General features: G+C 47.5%; 1 protein-coding gene across 4 annotated transcripts in view; it reads left to right on the forward strand.

Moving 5' to 3' along the window:
* Positions 1-20166, forward strand: part of DTNB (dystrobrevin beta) — a 1293049-nt gene that overhangs the window by 408173 nt on the left and 864710 nt on the right. For all 4 annotated transcript variants that reach the window (XM_086928107.1, XM_086928108.1, XM_086928109.1 and 1 more), the window contains exon 8: positions 7929-8034. In XM_086928107.1, coding sequence (XP_086784233.1) covers positions 7929-8034 — 106 coding nt within the window. The remainder of the gene's footprint in view (positions 1-7928; positions 8035-20166) is intronic.

Here is a 20166-nt window from a genome sequence, read left to right on the forward strand (position 1 = left end):
CAGACCAAGCCAAATGCCAATCAGTGTTGACTCTTTTTTCGCAATTGCTGAATCAGCCACTGTGGAGAGGAGTTTCAATACCTCTACCCAGAATCTGTTACCCATTGGGCAGTGCCAGGCAAGGTGACTAAAGTCTACATCTGGAGCTGTACATCGTCAACAGTCAGAATCTGCCAGGAGGCCGCACTGATACTGTGCAACTGGCAAGCGGCACACCCAATGCAGAACAATTTCACTAGTATCTGCAGTCAGGGACTCCAGGAATTGCCCATTTTGTTTATCCCCCAAGTCTGCAGAGTAGCAATCCTTTTGTGGTAAGTATAGTATATTGTGCGGTGTACTGATCGTTTACATAGGCTATCTCAAGCTAACTGAGTGCAGGCGACTGGATCAGTCTCAGCTCGGTTATATTTGGGTTGTGGCCCAATCACAGCACAGACAGGGAAGGGGCATGATGTGTCATGCTCTATCGCGAAGTGGGTCATAAATGGTGGGGGGTGCAGCCAATAGTGCGTGAAATGCCCCAGAGCGCTGTTTTAATAGATCTCACAATCCGGTGCAGAAAGACCACCCTGCTCATGGGGTAAGGTGAATATTTCCCAACGGACCCTAGGTTGATCTCCTGCCCATGTCACAGAGGTCATGTGGCATCTAAAACAATGTCTGGGTTAGTACAACTGGCACGTTGTAAAATTGATGCATAGCAGTTTGGACAATATAACCATTTGTATCAGGGCAGTCCTGCCCATCAAGGAGAGGGGGGGTGTTTCCATCTGTTTATCAGCTCTTCAGTCTTCGATACAACTATAGAACAATGAATATGGCCTGGGATCGCTAGATCACCAGGACTCTAGTGCGCACTACTAAATAAAAATTTTCAGAATGAAACAATTTGTCTTACGTATGTCTTCATTTTGTTTTATCACAAATGTAGTGAAAAAATTATTTGCATCAACACAATTTATACATAAACAATAAGTAATCAATATGAATTTCTCATACACAATTGATAAATCAATCAGTACACAACACAGTTATTTGTACAACCCAATGCATTTCGGGGTTTACACCCCTTCGTCGGGGGTCTATGGAAAGGAAAGAAGAGAGGAAAAGGACACCTAATTAGTCTCGATGCTTAAGGGGATATGTACTGTGTTATCTAAAATAATGCAAAATTCTCTTACCTAGGTAACCGGTTGTAGCATAGTTGCGTTTATTATGAGGTTTAGAAGTATCTAAATAAATTAATGGACGAGTAAGTAACGTAATACAAACGTGGAAAAGCACTAAGCAACTGATTGTGCTTAGAAAATTACCTTGATTCCGGGTTAAGGAAGATCTATCTGCAAATAATTGGAAATTAAAATACTAAGCATTATTTTTGCATACTGCCTATCAGATTTAGGCAGAATAGTACAACTTACGATGTTAGTTTGGTGTAAAACGGTAAAAGCACGGAGCTCACCTGCAGTTCTTTCAACTTAACTCTGAGATTTCTGGGATCTATAGAAGTAAATAAATAACTGTTGTTTATGGCCTCACTTTAACAGTAGGGTTTATTTTATGCTATTACCGATATTCAGTTGGGGTTGGAGTTTACCTGCGAGCCTTTGATCAGCGTCTCATGGTCTCGCTTTAAATCGGCGTCCTCCCGTGCTGGGAAAAATAAGTAAACATTTGCCGAAATTAATATTCGGTTTGCTGTTAACAGCCTTCATATGGTAGAGGCATGTGCAGGGTTTTTCTTACCGGGAGTGCAAGAGCGGCGTTTCGGCGTCTTCCCTCAATGCGTATACCGATAAAGTAACGGTGTTGCGAGTCCTTTTACTATTTTGGTTGAATAAACCCGACATTAAAGAGGGACTGCATCGCAAACTGGTGGCGGCCATGTGTAAGCGGGATAGTATTCCGAAGCGCTAAGTGTAAAACTCAGCGAGTGTGTATTGTGTAATAGCCTTTGAGTCAGTATGCGAGTGGAAATCGTGTTCATTTGCTAAATAGAAGAAAAAGGTGGAAAGATATAAAACAAAAAGATCCTAACAAGAGTTTTAAATCCCAAGGAAAACAGGTTTGCATATTAGCATGGTTGTCCCTTTTTTACAGAATGCAAAACACATTTGAAATCAAAACAATCAAATATACAGTCTGTAGTAAGTTATATGCCCTCATTCGCAACCTATTGTGACAAGCACTATGTTAGTTAACACCTTCGAGGAATCAGCTACATGTCATAGAGTTCGAATTATCGTTTATAGGAAGCATAACATTTCTAATTTATCATTTAGCCCATCTGGGATCAAAGTCTGCAATCTGCGAATCCAAAAGGTTTCTCTCCTAAGGAGAATTTTGGCATTGTCAAAACCCAATCGTTGTGGAATTTGCTCAATTATTTGGAATCGGATTTGTGCTATGGTATGTCCCATTTCTATCCAGTGTCTTGCTAATGGAGATGTTATGCTTTTATTCCGAATTCTGCTTTTATGTTCGGCCAGGCGTATTTTCAATTTTCTGTCGGTTTTGCCGACATACAGTAGTCCGCACGGGCATTTTATGGAGTACACCACATGTTCAGCATTGCAGTTTGCCGAATGTCTTAAACTTATCTTTTCTCCTGTTCTAGGGTGAGATAACGTGTTGCCAGGGATTATATTGTTGCAGTTTTTGCAATTGAAGCACTTAGTTGTGCCCTTGGAAGTTACTGTGTTGAGTACCATGTCATCCTGTCTACTCAATAATTCTTTTAGGTTTCTCGATCTCGCATATGCAAAAAGAGGTTTTTGTTCATAGAGATGTCCGAAATCACTTTCCATTTCTAAGATTTCCCATCTTTTGATTATAGTTCTTTTTATTTCCCTTGTCGCAGTAGAGTACTTCGAGACAAATACCATTCTCTTGTTCATTACTTTGGTCTTTTTTTGTAAAAGTTCTGTCCGTGGCTCCCGTTTCGCACAAAAGCCTGGATTTATTCGAAACTCTGGTTAAGGCAGACATGACTAAAATTCAATACAAAAGTAAACTGCAAAACTTGACACGAGCAGAACAGAGTGCATTGCGATCTCTGCGTAACAATAAAGATATAGTCATTCAAAAGGCGGACAAAGGGGGAGGCTTGGTCATCATGGACTCGGAATTCTATACCATGAAAGGAAATGAGCATGTCTTAGACGGTGAAGTTTATCTTAAACTCCCACAAGACCCTACAAATGAGATATCTCGCAATTTGGATCAAATTCTTGACAAGGCTGAAGAGCTAGGGTGGATCACTCTTGCAACGAAAAGATACCTAAGACAAACATATCCAAGGAGGCCCAAAATATACTTTTTGCCTAAAATACACAAATGTTTGCAAAATCCCCCCATCAGGCCAATAGTATCAGGCTGTTCTTCGATCTTTGAGACCTTGGGCATATTCATCGATTCCCATATGCAACCTTTTATGCAAGATTGGCCTACATACTTAGAGGATACTTCGCATTTCTTAAGAAGCGTGACTTCTCTCAACCTGGAGGTTGAAGCAAACTTAACACTTTGCACTATTGATGTTGGGTCTTTATACACATCGATTCCCCACAAACTAGGCCTTGAGGCTATGGAATGGGCACTTTTGAGAACAGACAAACCTATAGAGACAAAATATCTAATCTTGCAGCTATTGGAATTCTGCCTAAACAACAGCTACTTTGCGTGGCAAAATGAATACTACACTCAATTGAGCGGCACGGCCATGGGCTTTCCTGGCGCATGTATCTACGCGAACATTTTTATGGCTAAATTCGAGCTGGATTATATATTGGAAGACATCACCTGGCAAACTGGCATCCTATATTACAAACAATATATTGATGATATCTTTTTAATATGGAAGAAACCAATTGCAGATTTGAAGAATAATATTGACAGTCTAAACTTAGTGAATCCCAGAATTAAATTCACAAGCCAAATGAGCACCACCACACTACCATTCTTGGATGTTCAGGTCAAAATTGAAGGTAACACAATCTCCACGCAACTATATAAAAAACCCACGGATAAAAACACTTCACTTCAGTATGGAAGCTTCCATCCAACTACTTTGAAAGACAATCTCCCAGTATCACAATTCATGAGAATCAAAAGGATATCATCAAATGAGGCTCAATGCAGTAAAAGTTTTGAACAACAAAAACAGTGTTACCTAAGCAGAGGTTATCCCGAAAAGCTCATCAATATGCAAATGGAAAGGGTTAAAACAATACCACGGACAGAACTTTTACAAAAAAAGACCAAAGTAATGAACAAGAGAATGGTATTTGTCTCGAAGTACTCTACTGCGACAAGGGAAATAAAAAGAACTATAATCAAAAGATGGGAAATCTTAGAAATGGAAAGTGATTTCGGACATCTCTATGAACAAAAACCTCTTTTTGCATATGCGAGATCGAGAAACCTAAAAGAATTATTGAGTAGACAGGATGACATGGTACTCAACACAGTAACTTCCAAGGGCACAACTAAGTGCTTCAATTGCAAAAACTGCAACAATATAATCCCTGGCAACACGTTATCTCACCCTAGAACAGGAGAAAAGATAAGTTTAAGACATTCGGCAAACTGCAATGCTGAACATGTGGTGTACTCCATAAAATGCCCGTGCGGACTACTGTATGTCGGCAAAACCGACAGAAAATTGAAAATACGCCTGGCCGAACATAAAAGCAGAATTCGGAATAAAAACATAACATCTCCATTAGCAAGACACTGGATAGAAATGGGACATACCATAGCACAAATCCGATTCCAAATAATTGAGCAAATTCCACAACGATTGGGTTTTGACAATGCCAAAATTCTCCTTAGGAGAGAAACCTTTTGGATTCGCAGATTGCAGACTTTGATCCCAGATGGGCTAAATGATAAATTAGAAATGTTATGCTTCCTATAAACGATAATTCAAACTCTATGACATGTAGCTGATTCCTCGAAGGTGTTAACTAACATAGTGCTTGTCACAATAGGTTGCGAATGAGGGCATATAACTTACTACAGACTGTATATTTGATTGTTTTGATTTCAAATGTGTTTTGCATTCTGTAAAAAATGGACAACCATGCTAATATGCAAACCTGTTTTCCTTGGGATTTAAAACTCTTGTTAGGATCTTTTTGTTTTATATCTTTCCACCTTTTTCTTCTATTTAGCAAATGCACACGATTTCCACTCGCATACTGACTCAAAGGCTATTACACAATACACACTCGCTGTGTTTTACACTTAGCGCTTCGGAATACTATCCCGCTTACACATGGCCGCCACCAGTTTGCGATGCAGTCCCTCTTTAATGTCGGGTTTATTCAACCAAAATAGTAAAATGACTCGCAACACCGTTACTTTATCGGTATTCGCATTGAGGGAAGACGCCGAAACGCCGCTCTTGCACTCCCGGTAAGAAAAACCCTGCACATGCCTCTACCATATGAAGGCTGTTAACAGCAAACCGAATATTAATTTCGGCAAATGTTTACTTATTTTCCCCAGCACGGGAGGACGCCGATTTAAAGCGAGACCATGAGACGCTGATCAAAGGCTCGCAGGTAAACTCCAACCCCAACTGAATATCGGTAATAGCATAAAATAAACCCTACTGTTAAAGTGAGGCCATAAACAACAGCTATTTATTTACTTCTATAGATCCCAGAAATCTCAGAGTTAAGTTGAAAGAACTGCAGGTGAGCTCCGTGCTTTTACCGTTTTACACCAAACTAACATCGTAAGTTGTACTATTCTGCCTAAATCTGATAGGCAGTATGCAAAAATAATGCTTAGTATTTTAATTTCCAATTATTTGCAGATAGATCTTCCTTAACCCGGAATCAAGGTAATTTTCTAAGCACAATCAGTTGCTTAGTGCTTTTCCACGTTTGTATTACGTTACTTACTCGTCCATTAATTTATTTAGATACTTCTAAACCTCATAATAAACGCAACTATGCTACAACCGGTTACCTAGGTAAGAGAATTTTGCATTATTTTAGATAACACAGTACATATCCCCTTAAGCATCGAGACTAATTAGGTGTCCATTTCCTCTCTTCTTTCCTTTCCATAGACCCCCGACGAAGGGGTGTAAACCCCGAAATGCATTGGGTTGTACAAATAACTGTGTTGTGTACTGATTGATTTATCAATTGTGTATGAGAAATTCATATTGATTACTTATTGTTTATGTATAAATTGTGTTGATGCAAATAATTTTTTCACTAAATTTGTGATAAAACAAAATGAAGACATACGTAAGACAAATTGTTTCATTCTGAAAATTTTTATTTAGTAGTGCGCACTAGAGTCCTGGTGATCTAGCGATCCCAGGCCATATTCATTGTTCTATAGGAGTTTTGCAGGCACTAATCTAGTGCAGCACACATATCGTACAAGTAACTAAGTTTGAACAATAGAGTGCAATACCCCCAACCATTCATTAGATACAACTATGCCACACTGCTCCGATATAACGGTAATTGTGTCTCGGCTAACCCTCACCCCTAGGTATTTCATTGACTTTGAGCAGCAACGGAGAGGTCATTCTAACTGATTGACTGGTGTCGAGTGTTTGAGGAAAAAACGGTTGATTTGTTCCAGTTAATAGTGATTCCTGCTAGTTTTTTAAACGGGGTAAATTCACTTATAATAGCATCGAGGCTATCAGCCAGGGAACACAGTATAAGGTAATATCATCTAGATGCAGTGAGACTACTATATTGTGGGAGATGAAAATCGGGCCTCATTGTGCGTGCAGATGCCTTGTTGAGCAGGCAGGTCTCCAGCACCAGGGCATATTGCAACAGAGAGCGGGTAGCCCTATCAGTTGCCTCTCCCTAGTGTTATCAGGTCCGATAGAGGGTCTAGTTCCAGCAGTTGGCTGTGTGTTCAAAAGTCGTACCAAGCTGATAACATTGTCGGCAGTCCTATTCTGGACAAATCCACAAACCAGAATTCCCACTCCGGGAAATCAAATGTCTTAGTGGCGTCTTGGAGGACATCCACGACTTTCAACTCTGGATTTCAATGGTGCGCAGGTGCAAACAAAGCTTGGGGTTTTGGGATGAGGACCATATGGGAATGAATCCGGCCTCGTCGGGGAGAACCAAATCCAGTAACGGAAGGTAGTAGCTGATTAGCAAGCACATTTGGGGGTATTTTGGCATCTACGTTATTGAGGGATAATGGCTGGTATTTGTCACACAGTAAGGAGGACTTGCCAGGTTTCAAGAGCGTCTCAAGGGTGGTCTCTCTGAATGAGGGCTGGAGTACGCTGTCCTCCAGTGCCACATGGTACATTTGCAGGAACTGTGGGCCGGTAGGTGCCAGTGGGCTTTATTAAACTCCACAGGGAAGCCTTTGTTTCCAGGGGCCTTGCATGGGCATGTTGTGGTTATTTCGTCAAGAGAGTCTGAGAATTGCCATAAACAATACATAGTTGTCGCAACATGACAGACATAATATGGGCAGTTGCCCTTGTGATCAGGTTTCTAATATTTATTTGGCTATTTGTGTATTATTCTTTCATGCATAATATGAACATACATTAGAAGAACGGATGTGATTACTTTGCAATAGAGAAACGGCGACAGTGGTTAAAATAGCCAAGAATTAGCTCTTTCGTGTTATTAAAATAATTCAAATGCCACAATCTTACATCATTACGTCATTGAATCATCCGACAGTGAGAGACTTATCTTTTGTGTCACTTTTTAAACCTTTGTGTGTAATGAGTAAATGGAATTATATATTTAAATGTATTTTATGTTAATATGTGCATTGTATAATTTCTGTTGTGAAAGGTATCCTGTTGTAAGCATTCAAATAAATATCAGATATATTCTTGAACTTGTTTGTTCAGGGAAATTGCAGAAGTTGAATCTAACGGGTGCTTTTGTTCATTTGTTGTACAGAAAAAAATTATGCTGAATATGTTTTTAGACACGCTGATGGCTGATCCGCCTCCCCAGTGCCTTGTCTGGCTGCCTCTCATGCACAGACTTGCTCATGTGGAAAATGGTAAGTAAAGCTTTTCCTACATGCCATTAGTTAGAAAGAAAAGTATATATTTTTTCGGCAGAAACCTACTTTGCAGACCTTTATTGTACCCTTGACGTTTTAAATGTGTGTGTTTGGGTGTACTTTAATGGTCCCTGACACAGCGGAAAGTGCTTGTGTGTTTGCCAACCACAAAATTATGAAAACCTCAGAGAGCAGTAAAAACAGGAACTGTGTGCTGCAAAGTATGCAGAACCTTATTTGGAAAAAGTTGTTGAGTGGTACTCTTAGGTATTAGGAAAGTTTGCAAGTGCAGTGCCACCTTCTTATTCTCAGAAGTTGACAGTGATATGAGTGTAAGGGCTTCGTGAGTCCTGCAGCTACACTGCTGTAGCTGCCCTTACTGAATATGTAGGCCACCAGGTTAGACACTATGATTTATGTGGGATTCTTGACTTGATTCAACTTGAGGCCGAGGCACAGGACTGTAGAGACCTCTCCCCTGAAGTATGAGTGTGTGCATGGAGACTAGGGCACAGGTATGGACATGTTTTCAGGGGAATTCATCTGCCGGCTCTTTCACCGGACGCCACAGCATGTGTCCCCAGGAGGCTAGGAGGTACATTTCATCCAGTGTTTCTGGGAGAATAGCCCGGGTATGTCTATGGTGACCCTGGTGAGTGCTGTGGAATAAGAGGTGAGAATGTTTTTAATTGGTCTGTAGAGTTTTTGCTGGATTAGCCTGTAGGAGCAGTGCCAGCATTGATGGCGGGGTAGGAAGATAGCCTTCAGGAAGACTGAGGAAGGACGTCTCCTGAAGATAGATAGGAACCCCAGGGACCCAAATACTAGAAAGCATATCAGGAAGCAACTGTTTGGACATTGCTATGCAGAATCCCTCAAGAAAGTCTTGCTCTCATACAATTATTTGGCTCAAATTTACAGTGAATGTAAAAGATTCGGGTGGAAGCACACGCCACACAACTTCCAAGCGTCAGTAAGTAGCTGAGGTACTGAGAGTCACCATGTGTTGGGTCTTGGTCCAGAGAGTGTGAGGGGGGAATAGTGAGAACCTCTCCATCCTTTATATAGGTTGATGTTTAGGCCCCACACATGCCCCTTCCCTTTGTAACCGGTACGGGTTTCCCAGCATGGGACTTTTTCTTCTTGACGTTTGATGGACCCTTAGGGGATTCAGGAGGAAAGACACTTGCACCTGCTCACACGATTTGCTTTGCCTAACTACATATGTGCAGTCCCACCGAAGGTGGGAGTCTGCTCTAGGTAACTGCAGGGGAGAGTAGACATACTTGTCTGAAGGGCGCCAACATTAAATATATACCTCAGTGTACTTCACAGTAAGAAAGGAATGTGTGTATGTTTTGGCTCAGCTTTTCCCTGTAGCCACTGAGATTTTATGTACCAAACCTCTGTATATGTGGACCCACTTCATAGCAAATAAAAGACCAGGCCATGGCATTCAGCCAGCTGTGTGGAAGACTTTTTTGCTGTATTTGGTACATAGGTAGTGTTCCGTGTCTCCTTTTAGCAGATAAAAGTATACATTTAGGGGCCGATTATGATTGCGGTTTTTCCGCATCCTCGGGGCCGGCGGAAGCCACCGCCGGCCCAGAGGATGCGGAAAAACCGCAGCGGACTGACCAAGGACCCACCGCCACATTAGGATGGCTGGTGGGTCCTGGTTTCCGTCCGCAGCTTTTCTGCCGCGGTCGGCTTACAACCGCGGCGGAAAAGCTCTGATATGGTGACGGTGTCTCTCAGACACCGTCCGCCATATCAGGATGGGCTTTAAAAAGTGCTTTTCCGCGGCGGGTTTTCCGACGTGGAAAAGCATACGGATCTTCACTGCGGGGGCCCGTTGCGGGCCCCCTAGGTGAAGGGGGGGTGGGGGGTGCACATGGGGTGCCTGCCTCTTTCTGCATGCAAATGCAATGCGTGCATTTTTAACATTGCCGCTGGTGCAGCTTGAAGCTGCACCCGCTGCAATGATAAAAATAGAGGATGTGACCGCCAGGGTGGCGGTCACATCCTAATTGCACAGGAAGGAACTCCGCATGCCATGCGGAGGTTCCCTCCTGCTCTGGGGTCGCGTCCGTCCGCGATCCTAATCGACCCCTAAGTCATGATATGTGTTGGGACATGCACAAACATGCAAATCTGTACCGACCCTGGTCCTCCCTTGGACTCAAGCTGCACCCCACTGACAAGCTCCAAGTAGGGCAAAACCAGTCTGGGGTGGCTTGTGTTCCCTTTCAGAGGAGGCCTTGCCTGGCAGTTCGGATGGACTGTTCCCATGAGAAGCAGGGTCGATACTGATTTGGATAAGGCGGGCCTTTGTCCAGAGTGGCATGGTGGTCAAAATATGATGGACTTGAATGCAACCCTGAGCGATTGCCAGTGTCTGTGATAAATTTGAGCAGTCCATCCATCACCTTTTTGTTTCAACTTTGAATATCAGAAAACACAGAAATTCACTGAAATAATCGAAGGTTAAAGGATCTTAGCTTATGCTAAAAAACAGAAATCAACCGGAAAAGATTAAGTGTTAAAGCGGCATCAAAGGTGTGTTTTAAAATGAGAGAAGGACTATTTTTTTCCAAATTTATTTAAACGTTTACAAAATGACAAACTACTGAAATTGAACAGTCCTAGTTTAGTGAACTACCTAAAACCTGCGCCCCTGTCATGCACTGGTTATGACCTCAAATATTACATCACGCATGAATGACATCATTGAGATCTAAAATTACATAATCAATGACATCACTATAGGATTTGCACTCGCCGACCTACACACACCCACATTTGTCCACAGCATAGACACCCTCAATACACGTCACGCATAAACCAAAACGATTCACGTCTGCTTAATAATATTGTTCATTTAGAGACTACACAGACCATCTTCTCACTCTTTCTTTCAGTATTGGAAGGGGATAAACCAAATGAGTCTTTAATGCACAGATTACCATCCTGGGACCCTCGGCCACATACACCAACTGAATAAAAAGATGCACACAAACTGCAAGTGTTTGAATCAGATTCGCTTCTACCCATCTCACTCACACAGCTGCCCCAATGAAAAACATCTGTTTGTACCTCTTTAGATTGAGAGGGTACCTGTGTGTATGTGCTTACAGACTGGGTGTAAAGAGAACCCCTGGGTCACAGCAGTGCAGCAGTATTTGCACTGTGACTCCAGCTGCCTTTTATTGTTTTAGTAACAGACCTCTTTCATCACACACAAACCCTGTCAGTCCCAGTGCATAAGCGAATGCCCTGCTGTCACCGCTGTGATCCCGGGGAAGTGGTATCATTTCCCCATCTCTGTTGTGAGAGGCTCCCCATACGCAGTGGACTCTCTCAGAGAGGTCTCAGACTCCAAGGCCTACATACGGGATCCTTCCCCAAAAAGGGGAGAGGGAGTGCTTTGGCAAGGGGTGCCATACCATACCTCTACTGTGAGTGGCTCCCTTGGTGCTGTGGACTCTCTCAGCGGGTACGCTGAGACCCCAGAGTATAAGAATTGGATCTTTCCCCAACAAGGGGAAAAGGAGTGCTTAGTCAATGGCCACAAAAGGACATGGAGCAAGGCGGAAGTACATCAGAGGGTTAGGGTAACAGCCTAGAGGAGAACATCAAAAGGTTTCAGACAGCGCCTATAAAGGAGTGAGGTGCTGGATTCCCAGCAATAAAGGGAACCGTTTCTAACAACCTCCGCTATATGGGAATCCCTTAACACTGTGGACTCTCTCAGAGGGGAATCTGAGGCTCCAGGGCGGGAATGCTGAATCACTCCCCAACAAGGGGAGAGGAGTACTTTGGCAAGGGGCACATTCAAGGGAGGCCAATTAAGGCCTATACCACTATGTGTGAATCCCTGAACACTGTGGACTCTCTCAGAGGGGAATCTGAAACTCCAGGGCAGGAAAACTGGATCCCTCCCCAACAAGGGGAGAGGAGGGCTTTGGCAAAGGGCACATTCATGGAGGCCAATTAGGAACTGTAGGGCAGTTCCTAATTGGCCTTTTCATTTAACTGACATTGTCCTTTTCATTAAATATGCTTCACCAAAGCAACTTTTTGAAATATTTTTGGAAACACAAGACCTGTATAGTCAGCAAGGTATCCAAGCATAACAAGATCAGCAGCCCACTGATAGGTTCCGTAGGCACACATTTGTTTAATATTTCAGCTCTGCTCTGAAGTTATGTCACCAGATGCCTCCAATGTTTCTAAAGTGCTTTGTGTATGCCATTACTGTTTGGTGCCAGCGAAGGCCTCTAGTACCATATCCATTTATGATATCTCTACATTCAATACCCTTGGAGGTTTTCATTTTTAGGCCCACCCTCCACACAAACATGTCCTTATGATACCAAGACTAAGAACGGTCTCCATTTTGCTGTCTTCTATATATATAAAAACAAAAGTATGTCTGTTTGTCCTTTATGCATTACTACACAATTCATCCAATCGCCATGAAACTTTGGGAAGTTGTTGAGGACACTCCTGCGAAGGTTTCAGGCAAAAAAAACATTGTTAAAAGTTGTTGAGTACACTCCCGCGAAGGTTTCTGGCAAAAAAAGAAAGAAAAATGTGTTCCATATCGGCCCCCCGGCCCCCCAGGGCCCTCATAATCTTTCCAATACTGAACGTTTACAGTTTGCGGTGTGACTCGCTTTTGCAATGACCATCAACAAAGCACAAGGACAATCGCTGCAAGTGTGTGGACTAGATTTGGAGAATCCCTGCTTCTCACATGGACAACTAAATGTGGCCAGCTCACGCGTCGGAAAACCTTCTGATTTATTTGTGTACGCACCAGACGGAAAAACAAAAAATACCATGTATCCACAAGCACTCCAATAAATAAACGGAATTAAAACAACACTTTAAAATGTTTTCGGGGGCGTGGCCAAGATGGCGGGGTGATCGGACGCTTCTTCCCGCAGCTCCTCCAGCCCGGCTAGGCTCGAGCCCTTTTTCTTCAGCTTCTCTCCCCCCGCTGATGCTCAGCGGCTGAGAGGAGTGTGGCGGAGAACCTGGTGCACGCATTGATGCCGCTTTGGCCCTGATCGCTCCGGTGGAAGCACCTCAAACGACCGATTGAAGATCGAGAGACGACGGAGCGCCCGGGAGGCGGAGCGTATCGGAGTGCTGTCCAAGCGCCTTGGCTGGGCCTAGTGCTGAAAGTTGGCGATCTGGGTGAAGACCGTCCCGGCGCTCGACGGAGATCGAAGGAGGGCTATCGGCTGGGGGGCCCGCTACGCGGGGGACTCTGAGTGCGTGCCCTGGTGCTTGGACTTGAGGCGGTGGCCTCCTGTATGGCGAGGACCCCGGTCCCGGGGTTGGAGGACGATCGACTTGAGGCCGGGGCCAGATCTGCCAACTCTTCGAAGTAACCGAGCGGCCCCGGTTGTGGAACTTTCCAGATTGCCTGGTTTCTGGAGTGGCCCGGTGGTGTCGCCGGGCTCGGGCGATCTGCTTGGCCCCAACCTGCCGCCATTTTGTCCTCGAGGGGTCGGTGTCGTTGGCCTCCTTCGGAGTCCCTTGAAGGCAGTTTCCTGCACCCTCCGCCTCTACACAGCTATCTCCCAGTGGCGGAGCGTACTGGCCGGGGTCCCCCCAGCGTAGGTCCCGGCTGCCATCTCGACTGGGCGCCCACGGCTTGTAGTGCCTGGACCGACCCGCCATTTTGTCGTCTGTGGCGCAGGTCCCCGGTTTTGCCGGGAGCTCCCCACAGCGAGTACTTGCTGGTGGTTAGACATTCTCCGGAGCGGTCGGGCCTGTGCCCGCTCTTCACTTGAGGCGCTTGGAATGTCTGGAAGAGGTGGTTCGAGGAAGGGGGACCGCACCCTGCCGGATATGCTTGGCAGGGCCCAGCAGCAACGGGACAGAGCACAGCCGTCGCCGGGGTCTTCCCGGGCCTCGGCGGACGCGCCCGGGGGAGAACCCCCTGTCACGAGATCTTTCATGGAGGAGTTGTTCAGTTCCCTTAAGGAGGACTTCCAGACGCTGAAGCGGGAAGTGGCTAGTGAGGTCCGTGAGGTCCGCAGAGAGGTGGAGGGCCTCGGTGAACGGGTTGAGACAGTGGAGACGGCGGCCCAACGCCGGGACGACGAGATTGTCCACTTACAACAGGACGTTCTCCGTCTCCGGGAGCAATGCGTTGAGCTCCAGGCCCACTCCGAGGACCTTGAGAACAGGTCAAGGAGAAATAACATTCGAGTGCGTGGTGTGCAGTCTGCGGACGAAGGAACTGACCTGGTGGGCTATCTGCAGGACTTGTTCCGGGAGATCCTGGGGGAGGCCGCGGACTTTCCTATCCGCATTGATAGAGCTCACAGAGTTGGACGACAGCGCCAGTCATCGGCGCCCCCGCCGGACATCTTAGCTTTCCTGCCCGACTTCCCGCTGAAGGAGCGCATCATGTCTGAAGCCCGCAGGAAACAGCCACTGACTTTCCGGGAGCGGCCCGTGGCGCTCTATCAGGACCTGTCCGCCAACACGCTGCAGAAGCGCAGGTCCTTCAGGACTGCCACCGACTTCTTGCGCGAACATGAGACGCCGTACTCCTGGGGACACCCCTTTCGCTTGATCTTTCGCTGGAACGGAGTGCTACATCAGCTACGCTCCTTGCAAGACATTTGCGGTGTCCTGGGGCTCACGGCTACAGAGGAGGATGGAGCCACGCCGTCCTGGAGGCGGTCGGAGAGAGGGGGCCGACGGAGGTCAGCGAGGAGACGATCGACGGCGAGCGCTGGGCGTCCTGATTCCCCTACCATTAGGGCGGACATGGCCAGTGCCTTGAGGGCGGTGGCCAGGGACTCGGCCGACTCCAACGGCGTGGCTTTGACGGCCTAGATTCACTCCGGGGGGAGATGAACATAGCTTCTTCGATGCCAGGTTTGGGGCTTGGGGGGTTCGGGGGGGAGCGGGTGGAGGTGAGTGGCCGGACGTCCACTTTTCTATTTTCTACGGACTTGCCCGTTTTGGGGCTTGACTGAGACAATGGGTTGTTTGAGTTGGTATTTGGCTAGTTGCCGTGGGTGTGTTTGGGGTGGGGTTGGGTGTTGTTCTAGAGTTGGGGAAGTCCCGTCCGACGTTGTCCATGCCCACGCTTGGCCTGCTCTGGCCTGTCCCGCGCGACTGCCCCGCGCCCCCCCCCCCCCTCTGGTTCCTTGCCCGCAGCATAGCGTTCCTGGTCCCTGGGAGACATGTCGTCCCTGAAGGTGGTGACCCTTAATGTTAAGGGACTGAATAATCCGGTTAAGCGCAGGGCGATTTTGTCTCTGCTTGAGGGGACGCAGGCTGACATCTGCCTTTTGCAGGAGACCCACTTATTGTCTCGTGACTGCCATAGATTGCGCTCTGCTAAGTTCCCCACCCAGTTTTTCTCCTCTGCAGCGACCAAAACCGCGGGGGTGGCCATTCTCATAGCGAGCTCCTTCAGGGGGGAGGTGCTATATAAATATGCTGAGCAGAAGGGGAGGCTTCTAGCATATCGCCTCCGCCTGGGAGGTATAGCGTTTACAGTTGGCTCTGTCTATAGCCCGAATGACCACCAGGAACGCTTCTTGGACTCAGTACTGGTGGATGTCACTGCCTCGCCTGACCGACATGTTATTCTAGGGGGGGACCTTAATATCGTCTTTGATTCAATATTGGATAGATCAGCGCAGCGATTTCCACAGACTGGAGAACTTTCCCAGGCTGTGAAGGCCCGGATTGCGGACATGGATTTACACGACCTTTGGCGCTCCATGCATCCCACGGATAGGGACTACTCCTATTTTTCGCATGCGCACCGCACCTACGCACGGTTGGACTATCTTTTGGTTAGTGGGCCGATGCGCACCGCTGCTACGGCGGCGGACGTTGGGGTCCTGACTCTGTCTGACCATGCGCCGGTTACTGGCGCGTTTGCGTGGCCGGCGGCCTCCCCCTCTCGGGTGGTGTGGCGCCTTAGGGACACCCTTTTGCACAAGAAAACGGTGGTGAAACGTATTGCAGAGGTCATACAGGACTATCAGACACACAACAGTAATACAGACACCTCACTAGCGACACAGTGGGCTGCGTTGAAGGCGGTTCTTCGGGGGGAGTTCATCTCCATCTCCTCGGCGGAAAATAGGGAGCGGCAACAGAAGAGGGATGAACTGACTACTCAGGTTCGGGAGCTTGAGCAGGTCCACCGCCGTACAGGTGCTCCGAGGGTTTGGAGGCAGCTGAAGGCGGCAAGGAAGCTCCTGTCGGCGCTGGACCTGGATAGAGCGGAATACGCTGCCTTGCGCTTGAAACATGCCTACTACACAGGGGGGGGGACAGATGCGGCAAGCTCCTGGCGCATCGGCTTCGGGTCGCGCAACAGCGTAACGTAGTGAAGGAACTCTTGAGTACGGACGAGGACGGGGTACGGGGTACGGGGACGCGGAGGTGGCGGAAACCTTCTGCAGTTTCTATGAGGCACTGTACGCTGGGGAGCCCTCCTCGCCGCGGGACACCGAGGAATATCTAGAGTCGGTGCCCCTTCCGGCACTGGATCCCGTTCAGGCGGAATATCTGGAGCGGGATATTCACGTTGAAGAGGTGATTTCCGCTATAGCTAGGTTGAAGCACGGGAAGGCCCCGGGCCCGGACGGTTACACGTCCCTGTTTTATAAGACCTTTTGCCCGGTTGTGGCCCCTGTCTTAACTCGGCTATTTAACTCCTTCTCCGACCCGGGAGCCATCCCACCGGATCTCCTGAGTGCGACGGTCTCGGTGATTCCGAAACCCGGGAAGGACCGGGCTTTATGCGGCTCGTACAGGCCCATCTCGCTCCTCAACGTCGACCTCAAGCTGTACACGGGGATTCTGGCGTCCAGGCTGGCCCTGCACCTCCCCAGTTTGGTTGAGGCGGACCAGGCTGGCTTTGTGCCCGGCAGGCAGATGGTCGACAACACCAAGCGGGTGACGCACGTTTTGGAGAAGGCTTCGCGGATCCCGGGGGAGCGGATGTTGCTAGCAGTGGACGCTGAGAAGGCCTTTGATAGAGTTCATTGGCCGTATCTCGAGCTGGTCCTCAGGAAACTGGGAATTGGTGATAAATTCCGCACAATGGTCTTCAACTGCTATAAGTATCCTTCAGCGTCGGTGCGAGTCAACGGGTGCAGCTCCTGTGGTTTTGCAATCGAGCGCAGTACGAGGCAGGGCTGCCCCCTCTCTCCACTCCTCTTTGCTCTCTACATGGAGCCATTCGCCCAGAGGATCCGCCACAATCCGGATGCTATTGGGATCAGGATGGCCCAGTATGTCCATACGGTCAGCCTCTATGCGGACGATGTCCTGCTGACCCTGGACGACCCTAGGAGGTCCTTGCCCGCCTGCATCCACGAGTTGGATGCCTTTTCACGTGTGGCCGGCTTTAAAATGAACATGAGCAAGTCGGTGGCTTTCGATGTGTCTTTGGCTGCGGACACTAGGAGGGACCTCCAGCGACTCTTCCCTATGCAGTGGTCATCGTCCCTTGTCCCATACTTAGGGATCCTACTGGCACCCACGTTGCCAGCGATGGTGACGGCTAATTACACTTCTCTCAGTAAAAAGATCAGAGAGGAGCTCGGCCGCTGGAGTAAGGGCCTACTATCCTGGCTGGGAAGGATCGCGGCGGTTAAGATGACGGTCTTGCCCCAGATACTATATCTTTTTCGAGCCCTACCTCTCCAGCCTCCAGTGGGCTGGATTAGACAAACGCAGGCCGACATCTCCCGCTTTGTCTGGCAAGGCCGCAAGCCGCGGATGAAGAGGGTTCTCTCCACGCTTGTCCCGGAGGTGGGGGGCCTTGGTATTCCGGACCTCCGTAAATACTTTCAGGCGGCGCAGCTACGTTACCTTGTGGAGTGGAGCAGGTGGGAGTCCGATAAACACTGGCTTTTTCAGGACCAAGCGGTGGCGGGCCGCACCCTACAGGAGGTTCCATTCTTGCGCCGTGCTCACCGCCCCCCCAACCTTTACGCTTCTTTTGTTACACGGGTCCCCTTGAGGGTGTGGGACGCAGTCTGCGAGGCCCGAGACCTTACCACTTTCCCTTCACCGTTTACACCCATAGTGGATAATCCTGACTTCTCCCCGGGGATGGAGCCGGGCACTTTCTCCCATTGGAGGACTGCAGGCTGTCGGGCGCTCTTTCAGGTCTATGGGCCGGAAGGCGTGGTCCCCTTTCAGCAGCTTCAGCAGGAGTTCGGCCTGACGGAGTTGGATAGACTACGTTACATGCAGGTCCGACATTGGGCCCTCCAGCCCCAGGTGCGAGACACCGCTGATCGTCAAATTACACCGTATGAGCGGTGGCTGGTGACCCGTACCTCTGATGCTAAATTGATTACTGATCTTTATAAGCATCTACAGCCCCCACCGTTCCACTATTATAACCCGGGGAGGGAACGATGGCACAGGGAACTGGGCAGGACACTTAGCCACAAGGAATGGGACCAGATCGCACACCAGGCACGCCACTCTGCGTACCATACCGGCCTTACGGAGACATTTACCAAGGTGTCCACATACTGGTACTACACCCCAGAGAGACTGTATGAGATGAATAGGCACATTGATAAGGGGTGCTGGAGAGGTTGCGGGCAGGTGGGGACCCTCTCACATATTCTTTGGGATTGTCCCTTGCTGACCGCCTATTGGAAGGAGGTTCTGGATGAGGTGGATAAGCACTTTGAAATTGAGCTCCCGCGCTTTCCGGCGTATGTATTGCTGGGCCTCCCTAATGGCCTGATGTATCCGCTGAAGTCCCGCAGGGGTAGGCAGATCGCGATCGCGCTGGGGTCTGCGGTCCAGAATATCCTCATCCATTGGCGCACTACCACTGTCCCCTCCATCACAGGTTGGCTACATAGACTCTGGCACGTGTTGGGAATGGAGAAACTGTCGCTCACGGTGGCGGGGGAGATAGATCAATTTGATGAGCTGTGGCAACCCTTCCTTGCGCTGTTAACCACCGAATTCAGGGAGCTCACCTGCCCGAGGAACCTCAGGCTTCTGAGGCTGACGCCGCCGGCGACTCCGGCAGACTAGAATGAGTGGGGGGCGGGTTCTTAGTGAGGGGGGGTGTGGCTCTGGGGCGGGTAGTACTGGTAATGGGACATTGGACGGGGGGTTAGGGGGAGTTGGGGAGTTGGTTTTCTCTTTGGGGCGGGGGTTCTAGAGGGGGAGGGGCTGTGCTTTTTTGTGTCAATTTCATTGCCTTCTTTGATCAGATTTGGGGTGCTGGATATGCGCAGAGTGGAGATATAAATTGCATTTCATTTTTTTTCATCTGCAATTGCTTTTCCTCTGGCCTAACGAACTGTTCCATGAGCACACTCCTGATACTACGATTTTTCTCCTATTGTACTGTATGTAACCCTAACCTCCTGTTCCCTCTCCCCGTGTTCTTTAGTCTTAATAAAATGCTTTAAACCTAAAATGTTTTCCATATTAAAATGAATACGTTTCAATAAAAATGACACAATGTAAATTGAATGTTATCATAACAAGTTTCCTTAAACGTCCTTTCTTCTGAGATCGCAGCAACGCGCGACGGGTAAGCTAGTAATCTATATATATAAAAATCAAAGTATGTCCGTTTGTCCTTTATGCATTACTACACCATTCATCCGATCGGCATGAAACTTTGGGAAGTTGTTGTGTACACTCCCGCGAAGGTTTCTGGCAAAAAAAAACATGTGTTAAATATCTGCCCTCGGGGCCTCATAATCTTTCCAATACTGAACGTTTACAGTTTTCGGTGCGACTCACTTTTGCAATGACCATCAACAAAGCACAAGGACAATTGCTGAAAGTGTGTGGACTAGATTTGGAGAATCCGTGCTTCTCACATGGACAACTGTATGTGGTCAGCTCACGCATCGGAAAACCTTTTGATTTATTCGTGTACGTTACCTTTTAGCACTATTGACTCCTAAACACAGTTTTTGGTTTAATCATTACAAATTCAGAACTTCGATTCTACTTATTGGATTTTTGTTGTTTTGGTCTTGATTTTCTCATTAAAATATTCTCTATTTTACTAAACTGGTATGGAGTCTTTTGTGGTGTTTTCACTGTGTTACAGTTTTAGGTGTTGCACAAATACTT

This window comes from Lissotriton vulgaris, chromosome 6, assembly GCF_964263255.1.
Source record: "Lissotriton vulgaris chromosome 6, aLisVul1.2, whole genome shotgun sequence".
Lineage (NCBI taxonomy): Eukaryota > Metazoa > Chordata > Amphibia > Caudata > Salamandridae > Lissotriton > Lissotriton vulgaris.